At 34.7% G+C, this 20,821-nt stretch overlaps 1 protein-coding gene across 1 annotated transcript in view; it reads left to right on the top strand.

The window, feature by feature from the left end:
• Positions 1–20,821, top strand: part of SOX6 (SRY-box transcription factor 6) — a 558,762-nt gene that overhangs the window by 477,593 nt on the left and 60,348 nt on the right. Inside the window, exons 13-14 of the mRNA XM_049781120.1 lie at positions 4,457–4,682; positions 7,532–7,719. Of these exons, the coding sequence (XP_049637077.1) occupies positions 4,457–4,682; positions 7,532–7,719 (414 nt within the window). The remainder of the gene's footprint in view (positions 1–4,456; positions 4,683–7,531; positions 7,720–20,821) is intronic.

Genomic DNA, 20,821 nt, shown 5'->3' with positions numbered 1-20,821 from the left:
GTTCATTGGCAAAAATGGCCATGATTTTATTACCAATCTTTGTCATAGATTTGTGATTCTTCTCTCCATCTTCTTTAAGCAGGTGGGGAGTCAGCCTCATAGCAGAAGAGAATCTCAAATTTAAGAATTAACAGGGACAAAAAATAACCGAATACAGATTTCTATCATTTGTGGAAAAGAACTCTTTTTAAAAAATTGTTGTACGTGTGAACCATGAACCATGAGAAATATCATTATTTGATTGTTTTATTGTTATATCATTTTAATAGAATACATTAACATAGACCAGTATTGACTAGAAAGTTAAAAATATATTTACTGATTTTCTATGCCTTAAAAGTGGGCAGTTAAGAATTACTTGTCAACACAGGGAAATGAATAAATTGCCCAATTCTATAATATATCTGATACCTTTGGGTAGCATTGGTTGGTTTTTTTATGATTGACTTTACTTTTCTTCTTGAAATGGCAAATTCAGACATTTTATAAGAAACCATTTATTTGTATGTTTGATGTAACTATTTCAAGAATGTTCCCAGGGTCCTCAATTTGGACAAACTGAATTTTTTAAATCTTCACAAAGGTAACACCTAAAGCCATCAAAAAACAATTGAGTGCTACAATGTTAGTGACATTGTTTTATTTTCTCAAAATTGAAAAAATTTGAGAATTCAAACAAATTTTTAAAAATGTTGATTCCAAATATTAAAGACAAAATTACATTCATCATTAAGAGTTCTGTCTATGGCCCACAAATAAAATGAATTAAAGTTACCCAATGCTTTCAAAAATAAATTTTCTTTATTGATTTGATTCAAAGAAATAAATTTTATGTTTTGTTGTTTAGATATAGCAATACTTAAATCAAAATATAGAGTTCACATTAGTAGGATACTTCTACTTTATCAATAGCCTGCCTATTTCATGTTTTAGTTTCTGTTTGTGAATATGTCTCAGAATACTACAGCTCAAACTAATGTACTTTCTTTAATTACAGTAGTTAGAAGATGAGTATACAAAACATCAGTGACTTCAACTATTGAATATTAGGCATTTTAACACGAAAAGGTTATGTAAGAGGCCAGAGAGATAGCACAGTGGTAAGGCATTTGCCTTGCATGCAGAAGGACAGTGGTTCAAATCCCAGCATCCCATATGGTCTCCCAGCGTGCCAGGGGTGATTTCTGAATGTAGAGCCAGGAGAAGCCCCTGAGTTCTGCCAGGTATGACCCAAAACAAACAAAAAAAATTAAAAAAACAAAGTTATTTAATAAGTTGGCCAAATGGAATTTAACCAAAAAACCAAGCCTTTAGTAAGATGAGTAAAATGTTCCCTGGTTAAATTCAAGTTTATATCTGCTTTTTACTATTTTAGCTTTGTGGGCCAACTGAATTTTATTACTCACTTGACCACATGTAAATTCTTAGGGAGTTGTTTATATAATTTGACTCCACTATATTTTATGTTAATGACAAAGGAAGCATTTTATAATTAATAGAAAGTTTATTGTATGGTGGGTAAAATATTTATAGCAATATATAAAGCAAATGTTTTAAATTAAAAACCTCCTATCTGCTATTGTTGAATTTCTGCAAGTGATCTCATAATTTGCTAATTAACAAAATTATAATTATGAAGAAATCTAACGTTGCTATAGTTCTTGCTTTTCATGTTTAAGAAACATGACACATGCAACATTACACAGGACATAGTTTGCTAAAGGCAATTATATAAATATATACATGTATATTCTCACTATCTCTTTTTTCTTCCTCATAAAGTTTGTATCTACTATAGTTATTAAAATCAGAAGTTAGAATGTACTTTTCGAAATGTGTCAGTTTTACCAGCTGTATCTTCTTGGTCAAGTTACTTTAATTTGTATAGCCTTAGTATTCTATGTGAAATAATAGTTAATATTATTGTAGGTCTTAAATGAGAAGACATATCCTCTAATATATAGTAATTCATGGATATAGTGATAAAAATGGTGATTATGTGCTTTAATGGCAATGAAGAAAGACAACAGTGATTATAATAGTAGTTTTGTTTAAAATATCTAGTGGAATGATGATCAAGAGCCCGAGAAAATAACAGAGGGTTTCTACTTTATACTATGATGGAGGAATAAAAATCCGATTTACTCTTCTACACTAAATAAATAAAATGCAGGAAAAAAAAATAAACGATGGTTTTCAGACAGTTACCAGAGGAACACACAGGAAAGTGATCAGTGTGACAAATTTAACAAGAGAGGCAAGTACTAGAGTTGTTCCAACTTACTGTCTAAAGACAGTTTTTAGGCATTAGTTCAGGGTGCATGACTAGATGGAACAGAGAAGTATTTGTCTTTCTGATTAAAATGGCAGGGTTTAAAATTTAAGGAAGCATAGCCAGCATTTATGAGGTAGTATCCTAAAGTAGATAGTGTTTAGGTGTCTTCCTCTCTTTAGCTGTACTGATCAGCTATGTGAGAACGCTGTATGTTGATGATAAAAAAAAAATGTAACTTGAACAATGATTGCAATAATTTTAAGGTTCACAAAGTGCTAAGGACTTGATTAGAATTTAGTGAGTACTTCCCATTCTAAGTAGCATTGTTGACAGGAGAGTTTAATAACAAGAACAAACCTAACATGAAAATACATAGACTGGTTAAAACTGTGTGCCTAATATATACAACTGACCCCCGTGAAACTAGGAATAAAAAAATGTATGTTAAAGTGTAATGGCTAAAAGTTTTCCAAATTAAAAAAAAATGTAAACTCACATATGTATGAAGCTCAAAAAATCCTCACCTAAAAACACAGAAAAAATTAAAACTAACTTATCACTCACTATTATTTAAATATAAGTTAAGAGACTGCTGCATCCAGAGCAAAGGAAATTAAATAGACCTGGTCATTTTGAAATTCATAGTGGACAAATCTTTCTTGAAGTAATGTCTAGATACAATTAAAAGTAATTTAACACAATGGCCCCCTGATTCAATTTCCTGATTCTACAGAAATTCAAAACAAACAATGGCATCATGAGTTTATCAAAATTGTTTTCTTTTGCAATCTTATAAAGTTCAAATTTTGTCCTTTTGTGTATGATGTTAGACAAGAATTTTATCACTCCTTTTGTTTTCCTGTGTAAATGAACAGTAATATCGCCTAACCTTAAGTCATTAATAGTCAAATGAACTAAAACATGCATAACTGTTTAGCACAAAACTTGGAATATAATTGCTCCTCTGTACATATTACTTATAATATTTCTCCCTAAGGATTGTTTTCGGACACATTATTCCTTCAGAACAGTGACATTTACCTCAAATAAATGTACTGGAAGAGACCTTAGAAATCAGAATCTGACTTTTTTTTTTACAGATGAAATGGAATCCCAGACAGTTCAAATGTTTGCTATGAGGAAGAATGTTTCATTTCAAAACTTCCCTCTGAGTTTAAAAGCAATGACAGTAAAGCAGGTTCACCGTTTGCTTTCTCAGAAACAAGAAAAAATTAACATTTCTTGACAATTTTTTTCATAGATTACAATAATGTACATGTTAAAATGGAACATTTAAATTAATTCACTCATATTACAATTAAATTTCTGCAAAGACAGAAGTGTTAGGGGTATTTTAAAGGTGGGGCAAATGAGCTAGAATAGAGACAGGAAGCTTAGCTTTTAAGCTCCCAGCTAAACTGCAGTTTAAGCTAGATATTTGGATAATGTGTTCATGAGAGGATAAGCATCTTAAAATAGACTCTGTAAATATAGGTAGTAGAGAATATAAAGAGACATCACTTTTTAACATTAAAAATAAATTGCATATGGCATGGGATATAACACATAATTACACTCCGTGTTTTTTCTTTGTAAAAATTAATTTTAAACATGAATAGAGACCAGAATATAGACCATGAAGAGTGCCCACACCCAGAAAGCCACATATAAGCCTGCATGTGGCATGAGGCTCCTGGGGAGATCAGAAGAAGGCTTTCTCTGTTTCCGTTTTGAAAGTACTTGCAATTGTTTGATTTAAAATATATATTAAAAAATTAGCGGCAGAGTCTATTTATAGTTTCAGGAACTTTTCATAGAAAATCACACAAAAGCACTACAGAGCTGCTGAAATTTTAAATAATTCTTTGTAAATGCCCTAGGTTAATTTAGATCCCTGAAAACACATTAGGAAATTAAGCTGTAATGTGAGCTAATTCAGATTTTAATTTGGCAAAAAGAATGATCCAACTACACAGTTAATGTAAATAGAAGCATAACACAGAGAAATTAATGAGGTTTCCTTCCGATGAATCTTCAAGGAGGTAGATAATTAGCTTCTTTTGTTATTATTGTAGGAGAATGTAGCATTGTCTCTGAGGTGTAAAATAACTGTGGCTTACCAAGTGATAATGTGCTTCATTTGTCTTTTAAAAAATAATTATTTATGTTAAACTCTTGTAGGATGAAGCAGCAGCACAGCCGCTGAATCTCTCCTCCCGACCTAAGACAGCTGAACCTGTAAAGTCCCCAACTTCTCCCACCCAGAGCCTCTTCCCAGCTAGCAAAACCAGCCCTGTCAACCTGCCCAACAAAAGCAGCATCCCCAGCCCCATCGGAGGAAGCCTGGGAAGAGGATCCTCTTTAGGTAAATGGAAAGGTCATCACCTGGAAGAGACTTATGAATTAGGTAAAAGCAAACAAATCTGTTTAGTGATAACTGATGGTTTTCAAAGCATTTCTTCATAAAACAAAACAAACAAGACCAAGTAAAACTGTAAAAGATTTTTAAGCAAATAAAAAAGTAAAGCATTTCCTACTGAGCCATAATCTAATTTGATTAGAACTTTCAGAAAAGTTTATAATATAAAGTCTTCTGGGAAGAGTTTTTTTTTAAGTTACTGATGAGTTATATTCAACAAATCAGAGACTTAAGAATGTCTCTTCTTGTTTAGCACTTTGAAGTAACTCTAGGCAAACATGAGTATCCATGAAACTTGAGAGAAGTATGATAGGGAGGGAAACAAGGGTTTTAACCATAGATAGACTGGACTAAAAGTCTTCATTTATTAGACAAGTCCCTTGACATGGGAAGGTCTTTATGAAATATGAACTCATTTTGTCAAATTCTGTAAGTAGAATATAGGTTTCCCAGCACATTAATTGTTGTGAGTATTCTAAAAGAAAAAATATATTTAAAATACTAAACTCTGTATGGCATCTAGAATGAATATAATTTTAAAATATTTGACTGTGAGCATCAATATTTTTACATCAGTATGTGGGATGAAAGAAATATGGAAGTCTTTATCAATCTCAGAGTTCTATTAACATATTATTATTATATTTGAATCTCTGCCCCTTAATTTAAAATTAAAACATAAATTCAAAGATATAAGGAGTAAAAACCATGTTGTCTTCCTTGTACATTGAGACATAGAGTAGAAAATGTAGATTATAATAAGGGATGGTTAAGCATTGTCATTGCTGTTGAAAAATATTTTGCCTTTGATCTCATTGTTTTCACAGTAATCTTATATTATGTGGTACATTAATACCCTCATTGAAGTAAAGTTAAATTGTATTCTTAAATATGAAATGACTTGCCCATGGTGATAATGCTGTTAATTAAAAGGACCACGACCCACATCCTCATCCATAGAACTCAGTGCTCTTTTTTTTTTAAATTATACTTGGAATTTATTGGCTTGTGCCAAGTATGTGAACCTTCTGATTGTGAGATATAAGTCTACATTGAAATCTGAGACCTGAACATTGATAAAGCAGCCTCTTCTCCATTTGAGTCAGGATGTCTCTTTCAGGGTCCTGGAAGTTTTTAACCCAAGTCTGTGGGATCCTATAGGAAGATTATTAAATACTATCCAGTTTGTGAATATTACTGACAGTGTTGCAAATTATGAGATAAGAAAAAATCCAGGCCAATATGTTCACATGTCCTTGCAAAAGGCCTACCTCTTATTCACTTTTGAATTTTGGTTGAAAAGCATTAATTTGTTATTCTGACCATCATAAGGAACAATGATAACTGTGTCATAGACTGCTTTTTAGGAGTTTATACTTCCTCAAAGTATGTATTTTAGATCATGAAAAAGGAAGATGTGGTCCAAAATCATAGTACTCCTGTCCTGACACTATTAGATATAAATGGATAAAGTGTTTCTTTGAGAAAATCCTAGAGAAAATTATATATCTTGCATATGCTCAGAAGTCATTGACTTTCAAAATATTTTAGTGACATTGGTGGCTTCAAATTCAAATGTGCGCATTATATTACAAATTAGAGACACACATAGGGTGAGACTGACATAGTGTGGTTTCCTCTGTCTTGTGCGGATGTGGTGCATCCAAACATTTACACACATGCACACATAGACACATACCACATGCTTCGAAATGCTCATTGCAGGTTACAAACACGAGGGTCATATTAAATTTGACCACAATAGTTGAAATCTCTCAGCCAGCAAGCAATGCCTTTTTTTCATCTAAATTTAGAAAGTTTATCTCAAGTATTAATTTAACCAACAGTAAAGTATAAGATATGGATAGGAAAATTATTCCTTTTCATTCTGAAAGTTTTGTTGGTGTTGCAGAGAATGTAGTACTTATTCTCACTTATTTGTACTTATGTGAAAACCATTCCCATAATCCAGTCTCTCACTTTCACAAAGCTGAGAGCAGTGGGTGTTCCCATTGAGGGTAGTGAATGGGTTGTCATTCTCTTGGTAAATAACTGAGGCAGCATGATGACTGTTGCCTCATTAACCAGCCAGTGATTGTGGAATGAAGAGTATGGCATATGCCTTTCCGCCCCCTCTCTCCTGCAGTGGACATGTGCACACACAGCTACAGTTGTCACTACAGGACACATGGAGTTTGTGTTTGTTTTATTTTCTACTTGGAAGAAATAGTTTTCCTGAATTTATCTACCAAATACACAGAGTAGCCTAAAAATTATCTCTGTACACTCTACCCTATCCTCACCTCACTAATTGTTAGGTACAGCCCAAATAAATACAACTATGAACACAATTAGAATCTAAAAACTTTGATGTATGAGGAAGTGGGTTGACACATATCATAACACTGAAAAACTGAGATATTTCTGTAAAAGGTAAAAACTAAATGAACAAAATACCCTAAGCCTGGTGTTTGCCCTAGTTTACTATGTTCAATATTTGTTGTTATTATTATAAGTTTTTTTTCCTTTTGGAGGATAAAAAAATTTGCAAAAAGACTTCTATAAAAAAGAAAGGGTTATAATCACCTGGAAATACTCAGGGAATATTCCTGGCTGTGTGTATAGAAGTGACCCCTGACATAGTTCAGGAGACCATTTGTGTTGCCAAAGAATTGCACCAGGGTCAGCAGGATTTAAGCAAGTTCTTTAACCCTTAAGTGCCTTTATACTACTGGAATTTAGTTTTCTTACTATTAAGTTTCCTCAGGGTGATGATGATATGTGTGTGTGTTTTGTTTAATATCACAAGCCTCTAACAGTGCATCCTATGTATTCAGATATCCTGTCCAGTCTCAACTCTCCTGCATTGTTTGGAGATCAGGATACAGTGATGAAAGCCATTCAGGAGGCTCGAAAAATGCGAGAACAGATCCAGAGGGAGCAACAACAGCAACAGCCACATGGCGTTGATGGTAAACTGTCCTCCATGAATAATATGGGACTGAATAACTGCAGGAATGAAAAGGTAAAACTTGCTTGCTTTCTTCACTAGCTCTGCTGCACACTCATCTGCCCACTTTTATGTAATTCTTTCCATGATTTTAAGCATCACTTTTGTTACACATTTGGGCTTCTAGCTTAGATTCATTTTATATTAAATTCAAGCATAACTACTGATTAATAAGAATACCCATGCCCACTTTGTATAAACTCTTCCACAATAAATACCCAATATACTTGCCTATTGGTGTCTTTACATTTAGAAAGATTTAGTAAAATTTTATAATAAAGAAAATATGATTTAATTATAGGAAAATAAATAAGAATATTCTTGTAAAAATAAGAGTATAATTAAAAATGAGAAATATACTTATGATAAAGGCTAATATTTTACTATGATTCACCATTAAATCTATTGCTGTTTTTCTATTATCCAAGGCAAAGCATAAGTCAAGCTATAAATAAGTGTTGTAAGCACTGGAAATACAATAGTGAACAGATCAGGCAAAAGACCCGTTTTCATAGAGTTTGCATTCTGATAAGGGAACATAGATAAAGAAGAAATAAAAGATTGAATAACATGCGCTAGCCTAGGATGGACCACAATTTGATCCCCTGGCGTCCCATATGGTCCCCCAAGCCAAGAGTGATTTCTGAGCACATAGCCAGGAATAACCCCTGAGCATCACCGGGTGTGGCCCAAAACACAAACAAACAAACAAACAACAAATAGAAGCAAGTTAAAAGAATAGAGATTTACAAGATGATGATATGATTATTTTGTATATTATATTTCTTATATAAACCTTTTCATTGAAGTAACAGAGTTATAATAGTATTTAGGTTAATGCTTGTGGTAAGCATAATTACTGGCCCTCCAATACCACCAGAGTGCCAAAGACCCGCCATCACTGTCCATGTGTCATGTGTAGCTTGTCTCTTCTATCTTTCTCTTAGACCTGTCCTCCCTTCTACTCTTGTTACCCTCCTTTCTATATTCAAAGTCTCAGGAAATACAGTTATTAGATGCTTTTCATTTCTTTGTTATTTTATATATCATACATGAGTGAGACCATTTAGTATTTTTCTTTCTCCTCTGATTAAGTTAACACAATCCTCTGGCTTCCAAGTTATAGTAAAAATGATTTCTTCTTTTTACTGCTTATTAATATTCCATGTGTCCATATACCTCAACTTCTCTATTCACTCATTAGTGCTTGGGCATTTGGGTTAATTTTTCACATCTATTCCAAGATTGCAGAAACATTAATTTGAAAATATATATTCACACTATATTTGTTGCAATGCTATTTATAAAAGACAAAGTATTGAGATGATTGACTTGGGATGGAATGATAAGGACTCTATCAGGAAGTGACTCAGTATAAATTTGCATGAAGCCCTGCCAGGCTGCATCCAAGCAGGAGGAGAAGCATCCAGGAAATGGTAAAGAATAGCAGATAGGCTTTTTGAGCAAAAGGTCAACTAGAGAAATAATACAGGTAGAGTTCTTCCCTTGCAAGTGGAGATAAGGCATTTGCCTTGTATACAGAAGGATGGTGGTTTGAACCCCAGCATCCCATATGGTTCTCCGAACCTGCCAGGAGTGATTTCTGAGCATAGAACCAAAGTAACCCCTGAGTGCTGCTGGGTGTGACCCAAAAACAAATGAAAAAAAAATAAATAAAATAAAGTGAGATGCAGAGCCATTGCTCACCATGGATCAACCTCTTACTAATTTGTATATTCTGTAGTCACACAAGGGATAGCAAGAGTAAGGTACTAAGAAAAGATTTAAGATGAAACTTTAATGGAACTCTTAATGCATAGATGATCAAAATTCTCATACAGATTCAGAAGTTTAGCTTAGGAAATGCTGATTTACCAGTGCTTAAACATTTGATTTTACTCTCACTTTTCAGTACATTGCTTATTTATATTAATGACAGATTTGATACATATATAATAAATAAATATAGGCATACAGATAGGGAATTTAAAGTATTGGGTCCCTGCCTAGACTTTACCTAGAGTCTCCTGGTGAAGCTTTAGATAAGAGGTAGGAGAGAAATAATTCCTCTGAGGAAATAGTGGATCTTTTGATACTCATTAAATTACAAACTTTTTATATATTGGTTGTAATTGTCATATACAGGTCCATCTCTGAATCTATTCAATCAACTAAGTGTCCCATGCTTCATTGAGTATTTAGTTGAGTATTTAATCCTTGGCATTAAACTGACAAGGCAGAGCCTCACCCCATCTTTAAGGTTTACTTGAGAAGATGGTTACATGGTTAATAGAATGAGGTTTCAGGACTCACCAAAGGCGTCCTGTAATTTTATAGGTAACAAAGTCATTCTTTTGACTTATCTTTGGCTCTGTAAAAAATTAAGTGGAATGACCAATTTTTTATTAATAATTTTTATTTTGATCAAAGTGGTTTACAAATCATTCACAGTGGTATTTCAGGTACATAGTGACATTGAATCAGAGGCACTCCCACCACCAATGTTGACCTTCCCTCCACCCCTATTCCCAGCCTGCATCCCATAATGCCCCTCCTTTGCCTCCTGGGCTGCTAGTTCAAGTGGTCCCTTCTGTGTCTAGCCTGTTGTAGACTGGATATCGTTTCTGTTGTAGTTGGCTTTGGATTTAGTGTTCAAGTCTGATCATTTTTTATTTCTACTCAATGTTCATATAACTGTTTGGTCTTGGTGCCCTTCATTATTTACAAAGTGAAAACTTTTAAGAACCATTTTTGGAACCAGAGAAAGTAAACATTTTGACATAGGAATACCAAATCAGAGATTAGGTCTAACAGGGGGATTATTTTATGGGGGTAATGAATTCTATCTTGGTCAAAGATTGATGTTCAGTGAAACTATAATCATATTAATCAACCTCTACCATGTCAAGCAACACCCTAATCTGTGTGCATTAAAATTTATACCTTTGTCTACTAGAGAATCTCTGTTTCATAATGCACCCCGATGTTTCTGGATTTTGTGCCATGTTGATGTCTGTAGATGATTTTTATCAGAGTTACATTTTGAAGTTAAAAAGTAAAATTAAGTGGCCTTTTTTTATTTGGAGATGTTGTTTTCACAAATTCTATGAAATTATAATTTTCTTCCTAAAGTATGTCCCTCCTTTGATTATATATGCTGTCTGATTTTAAGCCTGGTGTAGTTTTTAAAACCAATATATACCCAGTCAAGAGTAATAATTCAAACACTCTAATGATAGCTTTGGATTCACCATAGTAAAATAAAAATTCACCATAATTTTTATGAGTTCCATAGCATACTGCTTTTGTTTCTGAGATCAAATATGGTAAATACTTAATATTAAATAATATTGGTAAAAACTAATTTAAACAGAATAATTTTTACTGTATCTTAAATTTCTACTTTGGATTTTTTTGGTTTCCTTAAATATAAATATCCATAGGTAATATTTTAAAATCTTTTCTTTATAATTCATAATTCAAATATTAGAAATGTTTTTAGTGTTACCATCATAAAAAAAACTTAATTTTTTGTTTTGTTTTGTTTTTATCACACCCAATGGCCCTCAAGGGCTACTCCTGGCTCTGTGCTCAGAAATCACTACTGGCAGGCTTGGTGGACCATATGAGATGCCAGAAATCAGAGTCTGTCTAGGTTGGCTGCATGCAAGACAAACACCCTACTACTGTGTTATCACTCTGGTCCTAAAAAACTTACATTTTTAAAGCATTCCTTTTCAATATCTTATTTGGATATGTTTTATGAAGATTTAAATTTCTCCAAAAACAAATATTAGATAGAGAATTACACCAGTCACTGAAGAACAGAGAGGATAAAAGTGGGATTAAGGATTGTTTCAACCAAACCTTAGTCAACCTTATTAGAAGCTGGAGGCAGTCAAAATAGTCTTCAGTTAGGTAGAGGAGGTGAGATTAAGGTAAGAAATGTATAAGGAGGGTATAAGTCAGGGTAAGGGACGTATAACATGAGCATAAATTGGATAAGGGTTACCCTGGAAATTGAACGGGAACTTAGGTGACATATCTCTCTTCATCTGAGGCAATGCTGAGGGGCAGTACTTGACTCCTAATTAGTGACAACAATCCATATAGCTGAAGAAATAAATATATTACCACTAACCAGTGATCTGGTCAATTTTTCACAGTAGTCATTATAGAGTGTTCTGGGTCATTTAATAGCTTTAGATATATAAAAATCATGTGATGTATATATCATAAATGTGGGGGAAATGCTACACAAGGAAGTGTTTGTATCTTTGGAACATTTTTAGAATCACTTCTATATATACATGAATACATATTTATTTTATCCATGTCATCTTTCACTTTATTGGGTAAATCCATATTTTGACACTTTAAAATAAAACATTGTTGACTTGATCAGCCATAACGGCACCAATGGAGTTGTTTTGGTTGACTGTGTTACAGGATATTTAGGGTCTGTAAATATCTAGATTATAGGGACAATAGACTGTGACAGCGCCTTAGGAGCTGTTATGCTCCATCATTTCAACATAGCTTCTGTGTGTGGGTTGTAAGTGTCCTGCCAGTGGAAGTTTATGACCTGGGTTTTAGTTTTTCATATCAAAGAGCACTAGCCATCACCATCCCTAAGTACCAGTGCAATTGCATCATAGGATACTAGATTACCAAATTTTGTTTCTTTGACATCTCTAAAATTGAGAATATTTTAGATAAGACAATTCACAGCAAAATTTAAATAGCTGCTTCTAAAAATTTTAATCATTAAGCTAAAAAAATCTGGCTACAAGAGAGACAAGGACTCAGTGGCTTATTTAAAGTGTGTTAAATTTTCTAACATTTTTGATAGTTGAATGCAGACTTGGTAATTTATTACCTGCATATTTGGGCTATTATAAAGAGGCAGATTACACAGTTAAAGGAAAGTGTAATGAAGTATTATTCACCTAACCTTCTGAGATATTTTCAGAAAAATTCTGTAATCTATGGATATCAAACTGAGCTATTATAGACATTTTTATCAAGACTATTTTTTGTTTCTGATTTATATTGTTTGGAAAAATATTAAGTAAAAAAGACTGAATGGAACATATTTATATAACTTCATTGCTTCAGGGAAAACTGAGGTAAGGAGAAAGTAAAGTATTGTATAGTTGACTCATGGCATAAAAGGAATATATTATCAATTTTCTTAATTTCTTGTTAACAGTTTTTTCTTTTTATAGCAATGGTTTTTCTATCACCAATCTGGCATCAGTTCTCAGTTATAGAGGTTAAATATCCATGAATTTATAGAAGAGTATCAAACTGATTTATTAATTTTCTATAAGATCATTAACCTTCACCTTGTAGATAGACTTTTTTTCATCTTGCAATCTCAGTTTTACCATTCATAGAATAAGATAAAGTAAAATAATAAAAACTACAAGTATAAAAGCACTTTCAGAATACTTATTACTTTCTTATGAGAGAGGACAATTTTCTTTTTTTTTTTTTTTTTTTTTAATTTTTTTTTTTATTTAAACACCTTGATTACATACATGATTGTGTTTGGGTTTCAGTCATAAAAGGAACACCACCCATCACCAGTGCAACATTCCCATCACCCAAGTCCCAAATCACCCTCCTCCCCACCCAACCCCCGCCTGTACCCTAAACAGGCTCTACATTTCCCTCATACATTCTCAATATTAGGACAGTTCAAAATGTAGTTATTTCTCTAACTAAACTCATCACTCTTTGTGGTGAGCTTCCTGAGGTGAGCTGCAACTTCCAGCTCTTTTCTCTTTTGTGTCTGAAAATTATTATTACAAGGGTGTCTTTCATTTTTCTTAAAACCCATAGATGAGTGAGACCATTCTGCGTTTTTCTCTCTCTCTCTGACTTATTTCACTCAGCATAATAGATTCCATGTACATCCATGTATAGGAAAATTTCATGACTTCATCTCTCCTGACAGCTGCATAATATTCCATTGTGTATATGTACCACAGTTTCTTTAGCCATTCATCTGTTGAAGGGCATCTTGGTTGTTTCCAGAGTCTTGCTATGGTAAATAGAGCTGCAATGAATATAGGTGTAAGGAAGGGGTTTTTGTATTGTATTTTTGTGTTCCTAGGGTATATTCCTAGGAGTGGTATAGCTGGATCGTATGGGAGCTCGATTTCCAGTTTTTGGAGGAATCTCCATATCGCTTTCCATAAAGGTTGAACTAGACAGCATTCCCACCAGCAGTGGATAAGAGTTCCTTTCTCTCCACATCCCCGCCAACACTGTTTATTCTCATTCTTTGTGATGTGTGCCATTCTCTGGGGTGTGAGGTGGTATCTCATCGTTGTTTTGATTTGCATCTCCCTGATGATTAGTGATGTGGAACATTTTTTCATGTGTCTTTTGGCCATGCGTATTTCTTCTTTGTCAAAGTGTCTGTTCATTTCTTCTCCCCATTTTTTGATGGGGTTAGATGTTTTTTTCTTGTAAAGTTCTGTCAGTGCCTTGTATATTTTGGAGATTAGCCCCTTATCTGATGGGTATTGGGTGAATAGTTTCTCCCACTCAGTGGGTGGCTCTTGTATCCTGGGCACTATTTCCTTTGAGGTGCAGAAGCTTCTCAGCTTAATATATTCCCATCTGTTAATCTCTGCTTTCACTTGCTTGGAGAGTGCAGTTTCCTCCTTGAAGATGCCTGTAATGTCCTGTAGTGTTTTGCCTATGTGCTGTTCTATATATCTTATGGTTTTGGGGCTGATATCGAGGTCTTTAATCCATTTGGATTTTACCTTTGTACATGATGTTAGCTGGGGGTCTAAGTTTAATTTTTTGCAAGTGGCTATCCAATTGTGCCAACACCACTTGTTGAAGAGGCTTTCCCTGCTCCATTTAGGATTTCCTGCTCCTTTATCAAAAATTAGATGGTTGTATCTCTGGGGAACATTTTCTGAGTATTCAAGCCTATTCCACTGATCTGAGGACCTATCCTTATTCCAATACCATGCTGTTTTGATAACTGTTGCTTTGTAGTACAGTTTAAAGTTGGGAAAAGTAATTCCTCCCATATTCTTTTTCCCAATGATTGCTTTAGCTATTCGAGGGTGTTTATTGTTCCAAATGAATTTCAAAAGTGTCTGATCCACTTCTTTGAAGAATGTCATGGGTATCTTTAGAGGGATGGCATTAAATCTGTATAATGCCTTGGGGAGTATTGACATTTTGATGATGTTAATCCTGCCAATCCATGAGCAGGGTATGTGTTTCCATTTCCGTGTGTCCTCTCTTATTTCTTGGAGCAGAGTTTTATAGTTTTCTTTGTATAGGTCCTTCACATATTTAGTCAAGTTGATTCCAAGATATTTGAGTTTGTGTGGTACTATTGTGAATGGGGTTGTTTTCTTAATGTCCATTTCTTCTTTATTACTGTTGGTGTATAGAAAGGCCATTGATTTTTGTGTGTTAATTTTGTAGCCTGCCACCTTGCTATATGAGTCTATTGTTTCTAGAAGCTTTTTGATAGAGTCTTTAGGGTTTTCTAAGTAGAGTATCATGTCATCTGCAAACAGTGAGAGCTTGACTTCTTCCTTTCCTATCTGGATTCCCTTGATATCCTTTTCTTGCCTAATCGCTATAGCAAGTACTTCCAGTGCTATGTTGAATAGGAGTGGTGAGAGAGGACAGCCTTGTCTTGTGCCAGAATTTAGAGGGAAGGCTTTCAGTTTTTCTCCATTGAGGATAATATTTGCCACTGGCTTGTGGTAGATGGCCTTCACTATATTGAGAAAGGTTCCCTCCATTCCCATCTTGCTGAGAGTTTTGATCAAGAATGGGTGTTGGACCTTATCAAATGCTTTCTCTGCATCTATTGATATGATCATGTGGTTTTTATTTTTCTTGTTATTGATGTTGTGTATTATGTTGATAGATTTACGGATGTTAAACCAGCCTTGCATTCCTGGGATGAAACCTACTTGATCGTAGTGGATGATCTTCTTCATGAGGCATTGAATCCTATTTGCCAGGATTTTGTTGAGGATCTTTGCATCTGCATTCATCAGTGATATTGGTCTGTAATTTTCTTTTTTGGTAGCGTCTCTGTCTGGTTTAGGTATCAAGGTGATGTTGGCTTCATAAAAGCTATTTGGAAGTGTTTCTGTTTGTTCAATTTCATGAAAGAGTCTTGCCAAGATTGGCAGTAGTTCCTCTTGGAAAGTTTGATAGAATTCATTAGTGAATCCATCTGGACCTGGGCTTTTGTTTTTCGGCAGACATTTGATTACTGTTTTAATTTCATCAATGGTGATGGGGGTGTTTAGATATGCTACATCCTCTTCCTTCAACCGTGGAAGATTATAAGAGTCCAAGAATTTATCCATTTCTTCCAGGTTCTCATTTTTAGTGGCGTAGAGTTTTTCAAAGTAGTTTCTGATTACCCTTTGAATCTCTGTCATATCAGTAGTGATCTCTCCTTTTTCATTCCTGATACGAGTTATCAAGTTTCTCTCTCTCTCTTTCTTTGTTAGGTTTGCCAGTGGTCTATCAATCTTGTTTATTTTTTCAAAGAACCAACTTCTGCTTTCGTTGATCTTTCGGATTGTTTTTTGAGTTTCCACTTCGTTGATTTCTGCTCTCAGCTTTGTTATTTCCTTCTGTCTTCCTGTTCTTGGGTCCTTTTGTTGAGCATTTTCTAGTTCTATTAGCTGTGTCATTAAGCTACTCAGGTAAGCTCCTTCTTCCTTCCTGATGTGTGCTTGCAAAGCTATAAATTTTCCTCTCAGTACTGCTTTTGCTGTGTCCCATAAGTTCTGAGAGTTTGTGTCTTTATTGTCATTTGTTTCCAGGAACCTTTTTATTTCCTCCTTGATTTCATCTCGGACCCACTGGTTATTGAGCATGAGGCTGTTTAACTTCCAGGTGTTAAAGTGTTTCTTCTGAGTCCCTTTGGAGTTCACAAATAATTTCAGAGCCTTGTGGTCAGCGAAGGTAGTCTGCAAAATTTCTATCCTCTTGATCTTATGGAGGTATGTTTTATGTGCCAGCATGTAGTCTATCCTGGAGAATGTCCCATGTACATTGGAGAAGAATGTGTATCCAGGTTTCTGGGGATGGAGTGTCCTATATATATCCACTAGGCCTCTTTCTTCCATTTCTCTCCTCAGGTCTAGTATATTCTTGTTGGGTTTCAGTCTGGTTGACCTGTCCAGTGTTGACAAAGCCGTGTTTAGGTCCCCCACAATTATTGTGTTGTTGTTGATATTATTTTTCAGATTTGTCAGCAGTTGTATTAAATATTTTGCTGGCCCCTCATTCGGTGCATATATGTTTAGGAGAGTGAATTCTTCCTGCTCTACGTACCCCTTGATTAATATAAAATGTCCGTCTTTGTCCCTTACAACCTTCCTGAGTATAAAGTTTGCATTATCTGATATTAGTATGGCCACTCCAGCTTTTTTATGGGTGTTGTTTGCTTGGATAACTTTTCTCCAGCCTTTTATTTTGAGTCTATGTTTGTTCTGACTATTCAGGTGCGTTTCTTGTAGGCAGCAGAAGGTTGGATTGAGTTTTTTGATCCATTTAGCCACTCTGTGTCTCTTAACTGGTGCATTTAGTCCATTGACGTTGAGAGAAAGAATTGTCCTGGGATTTAACGCCATCTTTATTTCAAAATTTGGTGTGTCTTTTGGGTAGTCTTGTCTTAGATTAGGTCTTTCAGTTTTTCTCTTAAGACTGGTTTTGTGTCTGTGAAGTTTCTGAGCTGTTTTTTGTCTGTGAAACCATGTATTCTTCCATCAAACCGGAAAGTGAGTTTTGCTGGGTATAGTATTCTGGGTGAAGCATTCATTTCATTCAGTCTTGTCACAATATCCCACCACTGCTTTCTGGCATTGAGCGTTTCTGGTGACAGGTCTGCTGTAAATCTCAGGGAAGCTTGCTTGAACATGATTTCCCCTTTTGATCTTGCTGTTTTCAGAATTCTGTCTCTATCTGTGGGATTTGTCATTGTGACTAGGATGTGTCTTGGGGTGGTTTTTCTGGGGTCTCTTTTGGTTGGTACTCTTCGGGCATGCAGGATTTGATCACATATATTCTTTAGCTCTGGAAGTTTCTCTTTAATGATGTTCTTGACCATTGATTCTTCCTGGAAATTTTCTTCCTGGGTCTCTGGGACTCCAATGATTCTTAAGTTGTTTCTGTTGATCTTATCATAGACTTCTATTTTCGTCTGTTCCCATTCTTTGACTAATTTTTCCATTGTCTGCTCATTTGCTTTAAGTTTTTTGTCCAATCTCTCCTGCTGTATGGAATTGTTATGTATCTCATCTTCCACAGCACCAAGTCTATTCTCAGCTTCTGATACCCTGTCCCAGAGCTTATCCATTTTGTCATTCACTTCGTTTACTGAGTTTTTCAGGCCTGTTAGTTGACATGTTATTTCAGTTTGGAGTTTTGTCATTTCTGCCTTCATATTTTCTTGGTTCTTATTAGTGTTCTGTTCAACTCGATCCATGGTTTCTTGGAGTCTGTTGAGCACCTTCCATATTGCTAGTCTAAAGTCCTTATCTGAGAGGTTGATTAGTTGTTCAGTCATTATCTGGTCCTCAGAATTGTCATCTTCATTCTCTATGTCTGATGCTGGCCTGCGCTGTTTCCCCATTGTCACATTTGTATTGTGGGTTTTTCTACGTGTTGTAGTGGTATTCATTGTCTATATGATGTAGGCAGCACACTCCTCTGGCTCCTCCCTTTCTGGATGGGCTGACTTGCCTCTAAGGGAGGGGAGTCCTCCGTGGATGAAGCCTCACACTGGGTCAAATCTTAGGCCCGAGCATGTAACAGAGAAGACAGTCCAGAGAGAAATGTTTGCTTCTGTGATATAGCGCCGTTCTTAGTGTGATTTTTCCTTCTTGTTGCAATGGAGTTCTTTCCTTAGAAAGAGTGCACGGCCGCGTAGCGAAGCGGAGCGGCCGTGCTCCTCTGAGCCTCTTTTTGCCCCACTCGCAAGAGTTTCACGCAAGAGGACAGTAGACAGACATAGACAGGTCACACTCACAGTCTTTCACAGCTGAGCCCCACTGGGCCGGTGTACTTTCGCGGATTTTCCCCGCCTGGTGTCACACACAGGGAGCCAGCTTTTGCAAAGGATAGCCGGCTTTTATGCTCTGAAGTCCCTCCCTCGAGAGAGGACAATTTTCTATGTTGTCATGTCCTTTGGTTCAAACTCTGGAAAGATGTTTGTTAGGAACCATGCATGGCTGATTTAATACTAGCATGGAAAAAAAAAAACCACACACAAGACATAGATATAGAAACTTTATGGTTTACTGGGAAAAGCACAGGTTTGGAGTTGTTTATCCTGATTCCAGGTTTCTAGGATTAATCCTAGAAGCTGTATGCTTTTTTCTAATGTATTTAATGACATTTCTTATCCTCTAATTCATAATAAGTACATCTCTAAACTAGATATACTATTTCTTCCTTGAAGCAAAAATATATTGGCATATTCTTAGCTAAAATGTGTTTATTTATCAATTTGTTTCTGTTTGGGAGCTATAACTAGCTTTGCTCAAGGGTTTCTCCTGGTTCTGTACTCAGGAATTATGCCTGGCAGTGTCAGGAGACCATATGAGATGTCAGGGATCTACCCAAGTCAGCTGCAAACAAGGCACACGACTTCTCCACTGGACTCTCTCAATCCCCTTTTTCTCACTTGAAGATCTCAAATAAACAGTCATACTTATTGTTAGTATAGTTAAATTTTTATTCTTTAGTACTCTCCAGTGATGAATGAATTAACTTGATGTGACAATGGAGTCAAAATGTCTGAAGATCAAGTGGAAAGTTATAAACTAATGTGTGCCTCCTTAATAAAAATTGGCAAACTATAATTTTTTATTTTTTAACCTGTATACATTGTCTACTAGGATTTGGCAATAGTTAACATAATAACATTTTAAGGCAATTATCTTAGTGTGAGCCATACCTTTTGTTCTTGCCAATTGGATATATACTTTAATATACTAAAAAATGGAATTTTAGGCTCTGATTTGAAAATACAGAACTTGATTCTGGATAACTAATTGTATTAATTTCATGTGCCACAGGACTTTTTCAATCAAGGAAATAGGATAATAATAATAATCTAATCACCCAAATTCTTTATAAATTATTCTTTCTTCAAAAAGCAATTGTTCAATTTTTGCAAGAATAAATTTTACTCCTCAACTATTCTTTGCAAAGTTAACAGGATAGCATATCAGCATTACACTGATGTAATACTGCCCCCTTTTACTGGAAATGAAAAACATACTGGACAACGTCAGTTTCACATGTCACTAGTCTCAGCTCCTTATACAGTTACTTATACAGTTGATTCAAATATTCACTGTTGCATGGCAATGAGTTCAGACATGAGATCAATATAGTAACGTGACAATTAGTAAAATGATTATGAGCAAATTATTTAGCAGAGATTTATCTAGAATGAATGGACTTCTTCTATAGGTCAGACACTAGTGAGATTTTTGTTGCTTTCAAAGATATATAGAAAATTTATTAATTCAGATGGTCAAGATGCAGCACTACTTTTTGCAGTAATTCTGAAGATAAATTGTATTATGAGGGGTGTGGGCCAAGTTTTATAGAAAACAGGATAAACTAATTGTAACATCCACATTTAATAGGTATACTAGTAGCTTGTACTACTAGTACAAACATTTGTACTACATTTAATATCAGTATAAGAAATAGTAGTTCTTTATATATCAATCACATATAATTTCTATATTAAACTTTTTTCAAATTTGGAGCATAGGTATTACTACTCTTATACAGCAGATTAGAAAAATAGAGCAAGTCGTTTGTTCCCTCTTTCCATCAAATTTATCTAAAATTTAAAGCAAAACATATTTCTGCAGTTCAATCACTGATTTTAATAAAGTGAATGCTAAAATAATGAGATAAAAACTTAACCTACCTTGAAATAAATGTTTCATGCTACTTCTTTTAAAGAATGGCCTTTATCTCTTAGAATGGCTGTGTTTATACTCCTTTTTTTCTCAATCAATGTATGCAGACCAAAATTCTTTATAATTAGAAAAATGTATATTTTATTAATATTAGATAT

Source organism: Suncus etruscus, chromosome 9 (assembly GCF_024139225.1).
Source record: "Suncus etruscus isolate mSunEtr1 chromosome 9, mSunEtr1.pri.cur, whole genome shotgun sequence".
In the NCBI taxonomy this organism is placed as follows: domain Eukaryota; kingdom Metazoa; phylum Chordata; class Mammalia; order Eulipotyphla; family Soricidae; genus Suncus; species Suncus etruscus.
The sequence above is the reverse complement of the archived record's forward strand: the minus strand, read 5'-3'. Positions and strand labels throughout refer to the sequence as shown.